We start from the raw sequence: 4,989 nt of genomic DNA on the forward strand, positions 1-4,989 counted from the left end.
AGAAAAACTTCTATTTATATAAAGAGCAAATTTGAGCTTTCATATTTGTCACATTAAATTTATTATCATGGATGTTTAAACCAGGATGACTGGGTTAGGGCCCCTAAGATGCACTAAAGGCTTTCTTTCAAATAAAAAATTTGCTTAGGTGACTTTAAACATGTGAAATAACAAAAGAAGGTTAAATAACTAATATTTCAGTTTCACAAAAGCTGTGTGGAGGTGCAGCCATTTCAGCAGCTGGTTTCAGTCCAACCATGACCACCTACAGAGTATATAACTGTATGCTGAGGCCACTTAGCAGTAAAACAGACAGTTGCTGTCACATTTACCACCTGTTCTGGACTCAACTCAAAGTTCTTGATCTGTGGTATAATAATGCCATTTCTTTGGATTTTTTAGTCAGCCTACATATGTTGTTTTATGGATAAAATTATGGAAATATTGCTTTTTGTTCAAGATTATATTGGAATTTGTTATTTACCTGTTATCTAAAGCAATGTCTTTGTTTGAATTCACAAATGCAGTATAATGTGAACACTATCGCCACCAAGTGGTGTTAAACACAAACAACAAAAAGCATTAGAGGAGAGGATGTCTGAGCATGAACTTTAGTGAAAGCCTTGATGTAAACAAAAACTTCCAAACTGTTGTTTCACTGTTATCTTCCTCTCAACGCGTCCTAAAAAAACTTTGAAGGTTATATGCTCACTAGATCTTCCTAGTTGTTTTCCTAAGGATATTATTTTTTGAACTGTTTTAACCGGGTGTAAATGTCCAGGTTAGAACGTTAAATCTTTCACACCTACTGGTACACTTGGTAAACAAGTGGACAAAATTTGTTTTATACAAGATCACTGCTGAAAAAAAATTATGGGAGAATGTAAGCCCAATATAATTTCATTCAAATTAACTTCAGTGAAATCAAACTTGAATCAAAACTGATGGACAATCACCATATAAAATGTTAAATTGCCAAAATGTTAAATCAGTTTATTACAAGACCTCAGGCAATGCGGTTGGACTTTTTATGTAATCTTTTAATGAATAAGCAATATCCTGATATAAAAACAAAAAACATTTTCACAAGAGTTCACTTGAACTGTGAGCCGGGGGTCCATATGCACTGGTGGAAACAGCTCAAAGATGAACACATCTATTGATTTCCAAGCATTTATTGTAAAAGACAGAAAATACAGGATTTGATGAAACGACCGAGGGAAATTCTTTGCTTTCTTATTTATCTTTCTCCTTCTGCTCCTTCTCCTTTTTGTCTTTTTCAGCTTTGGCCTCTTCAGCCTCGTGTTTTTTGATAAGTTCCTCGACTTCTTTCTGTTTCAGAACCTTGATTTTTGTTTTTCCATCTTCTCGTGTCAGGGTGGCAATCTCAACTGCAAAAGTCAGGGCAACAAAGAACCACGTCATACTTGGCAAAACATCACTACATTTAACAGTTTCAGGTTTAGAATTCATAAATTTTGTTACTGTTGAAAAGTCTGACAAAAAAACAAACAAAACAGAAACATCCAACATTTTGTTTTAAAATAAAACCATTACAGACTATGAGAAAATGTCCTCTGTAGCTCACCTTTCTCTGCTGAAAGCTTGCTGACATCCATTGTTTTGTTGAGGACTTTGACGGCCAAAGCCAGAGCAGAGGACAGAGTCATTTCTCCTTCTTTGTAATCCTGCTTCAGCATGGACACAGCAGCCTGAAGCCAAGATATCAACATATTGAAATAACACCTGGGGTAACAGATCAGCTGTAAAGATTTAAAGCTGCAGTATTTGCTGTAACCTTCACACTATAACAGAAAACAGCAGACTTCTAAAATGTACAGCTACTGCTCTAACGTTGATAATCAGCGCTGTCTAATTAAGGCTAGACACGTCACTGCAGACATTTCAGACTTACAGCACTGTTGTTGCCAATACAGGTTGCCTTCCAGCCTCCATAGTTACCACTGGGGTCGCTCTGGTATAACTGGAAGCCGTAGTGTTTGTCCCAGCCCATGTACAGCAGAGACACTCCAAATGGCCTCTTACCTGTTGAGGCAAAAAGATTCAGTCTAGCACATCTAACGAGGGCTGGACAAATATTCCATACCAATATGTACAGCTACATAACCTTATAAAAAATAACTGTGATATGAATTCTACACTCCCTTCTGACATGTATGGTTTCAGCTTTTGTCACCAAGTGATGTGCAGATAACTGAATAACTAGAACATCAGTATAGATGCAAACTACATTTCGTTGCTTTGTACTTGTGACACTGTAATGACAATAAAGTTGAATTCTATTCTATTCTACCATAACTTAGACTAGAGGGGGGAGCTGTGAACTAGTGTCAATACGGTTGATCAAAAGTTAGATATTAAGACGTTTAATTAGTTTTTTCAGAGGTAGCTATGAGTTGTTTTTTGATTGCAGAATAAGTTGGAAACAGATAATTATCTGCTTAATTATGCATTTCATCCGTTCAGCTTGTTTTTATTATTATTTTGAAAATGTTTTATTGGAAGAGTTTCATAGGCATTGAGAAATTATCTTTATAAGTGTGTACAGGCTTCTATTGGAGGCATTATTGACAGCCTTTCAGACACTTTCATATAGTTTATATTGATATCGAAATTGTGTTTGATCAACCAAAACTTTTTATCAGTTTTGACTTCATTATCCAGCCCTAAAGTACCTAAATGAGATCCTGCCAGTTGCATAGAAAAACATTACTAAGCTCTGATCAACATATCTACTTCAGCAACCTGAGGCAGGCTGCTGCGCACATCTTACCTCCAAACTGCGTGTAGGCTTGTTTTATGTCACACAGAGCTGTGACAAGCTGCTCGCATGGAATGGGCTCCTGGTACTGCAATAAATACCTGAAGATAATTTAAACATTCATTTAGGTTAGGCAAACCTTAGTAGTTATAAAGTGGTAGTTCAGCTCATCACCCTGTTGGAGATTAGCTGAAAACCCTGGCAGTTTAAAAGTATATTTTTAGGTTGACACTGACCTCTGTGCAATAAGTCGAAGCTCATTTGTGAGAACATTTGCATCTGAAGTGATCCCAGCAACACTGCAAGCCATATCCCTGAAATAATGAACAGATAATTAGCAATCTTCCAACTAATGGAAAGAACAGAATTTTGGATTCATGTATGTTTCTTTAAGGCAACCAGAGAGTATTTTTCCTACTCATTGAGCTTGTAGATTTTCTCAGAGAAGAAAACCTCATCTAGAAGTTTATGGATATTGCGTCTCTCTGCTGCTAACAGCACTCCATCGTTCGCAAGAATCCCGAGGCAGGTTCCAGCGTGACCGATTGCTTCCATTGCATATTCCACCTGGTACAGACGCCCTGAAGAAAACATTTTTTTTTTTAACAGTAAAAATACTCAAAGCAATTTTAAGGGTTTCTGGATCAGATTTGGTAAATTAGTATTAAGTAGGGCTGAGTAAAAAAAAAAAAAAAAAAAAAATAGATTTAATCGATTTTGAATCGATTCCTTTACATTTTTGCCGAATCGATGTCTAGGGAATGCGATCAATTAGTTTTATAGTGACGTGCGTGACGTTCACATTCATATGAGCTGGAAAGATGCACTCAAGATTACTTTAAGCCAGACAGCTGCAAATATAGCCAATAGGTTGAATGAAGACATTAATAAATGGAGGCTGACCAGCAAACACCCCGTAGTTGTTACAGACAACGCTGCAAATATGGTTTGTGTATTGAAGTTAATGCAGCTCATGCATGTCTGCTGTGTCACGCCTGTATCATAAGTTTGCCCTTATGATACAGTTTTGTTCACATCTCAAGCTTAAACTGTCTGATTTACAAGTTTGCACTTAGTGTTTAATGTGACAGGAAAAAAACAAAATACATGAGTCTTTGGAAACACAGTTGAACCACTTTCATTATTGTAAAACAGTTTGATTCAAAATTAATCGATTTAGAACTTTATGAATCAAAATCGAATCGATTCAGGACTGACGAAAATACCCAGCCCTAGTATTAAGACATATTTATTAAATCTTACAAAAAATGCAAAAATAACTATATTTTAAGGTTTATTTAGTATGAAAATATACGAGTAAATAGAAATAGGGCCTCAAAATAAACCGTTGCAGTCATTACATAGAGGTAATTAATGACCATTGGATTTGAAAGTTTTCTTTTCTTAATTTGTTCTGATTGGTTAAGCTGATTTAGAACAAAACCTATAAAAATATCATCCAGCACAGTTACAATCTCAGCCTTTTATTAAAGGCATTATAAAAACTTTCAAAAGGAAAGAGAACTTACCCTCAGGTGAAAAGATGGTTGTCCGAGAGTCATATCTGCGTGACTATTGACACAAACAAGTGAAAGCTGGTTAATTATATTTTACACACAAAAATACTGAAAGTAAAAGCAAGACAATTACAAACCATTTTCCCTGGTCGCTGTTGGTTTTCTGAAAAAGGAGAGGAGAAGCTTTAAGCAGCAGATATCGGCTACAAAAAACATTTAAGAACGAACAAAAATCCATCAACATGATTCAACACCACGGATGTAGAAATAGCAAACATGTAGCACTCCATCATTTTTTAATAGTAAAACAATAAATTTGCATTTGTGTAATCTGGTGTATATTAGTTAATATAGTCTTAAAAAGTCCCCTAATATTTACTGACAGATAGCCATGTAGCTAACTTAAGCAGCAGAATGAATCTGCGTTTTTACAGCATGCTAATGTGCTAGCTAGCTAGCTTACCGCGTTAAAATGCATAAAAGCCAAAAGCTCAAACGTTATATGAATAAAGAAAGGACATTAGTGTTTTATAGAATGATCAAATCAAGTCACAAAGCTGGGAATGTTCTTGATTTTACCTTCAGTTAAAGCCTTTAAGTTGGCGTACTTGTGCTCAGAGAACAAGCACTTTCAGTTTGCTGTTTCTTCTTCTTCTTCTTCTTCTTCTTCTTATGAGATTTTATGGCGGT

The 4,989-nt window shown here is 35.7% G+C and overlaps 1 protein-coding gene across 1 annotated transcript; it reads right to left on the reverse strand.

Annotated features, from left to right (window-relative positions):
- Positions 1-1,031: 1,031 nt before the first annotated feature.
- Positions 1,032-4,989, reverse strand: psma4 (proteasome subunit alpha 4). The gene is made up of 9 exons (XM_015377522.1): positions 4,879-4,989; positions 4,437-4,462; positions 4,312-4,354; positions 3,201-3,363; positions 3,019-3,096; positions 2,795-2,883; positions 1,916-2,046; positions 1,589-1,712; positions 1,032-1,391 (listed from the first exon to the last, which is right to left on the reverse strand). Exons 2-9 carry the CDS (start codon positions 4,437-4,439, stop codon positions 1,237-1,239), a joined length of 786 nt encoding a protein of 261 aa, XP_015233008.1. The 5' UTR covers positions 4,440-4,462; positions 4,879-4,989; the 3' UTR covers positions 1,032-1,236.

This window comes from Cyprinodon variegatus, unplaced genomic scaffold (genome assembly GCF_000732505.1).
Source record: "Cyprinodon variegatus isolate N-32 unplaced genomic scaffold, C_variegatus-1.0 Scaffold156, whole genome shotgun sequence".
NCBI classification, from domain to species: domain Eukaryota; kingdom Metazoa; phylum Chordata; class Actinopteri; order Cyprinodontiformes; family Cyprinodontidae; genus Cyprinodon; species Cyprinodon variegatus.

Bases quoted from the DNA above. Each gene is read 5' to 3' on its own strand.
- psma4 (XM_015377522.1), bottom strand. The intron at 3,097-3,200 runs GTAGGAAAAATA...TCATTATTTCAG, and splicing joins AAAATCTACAAGCTCAATGA to GGATATGGCTTGCAGTGTTG. The intron at 2,884-3,018 runs GTCAGTGTCAAC...AATTATCTTCAG, and splicing joins CTTCGACTTATTGCACAGAG to GTATTTATTGCAGTACCAGG.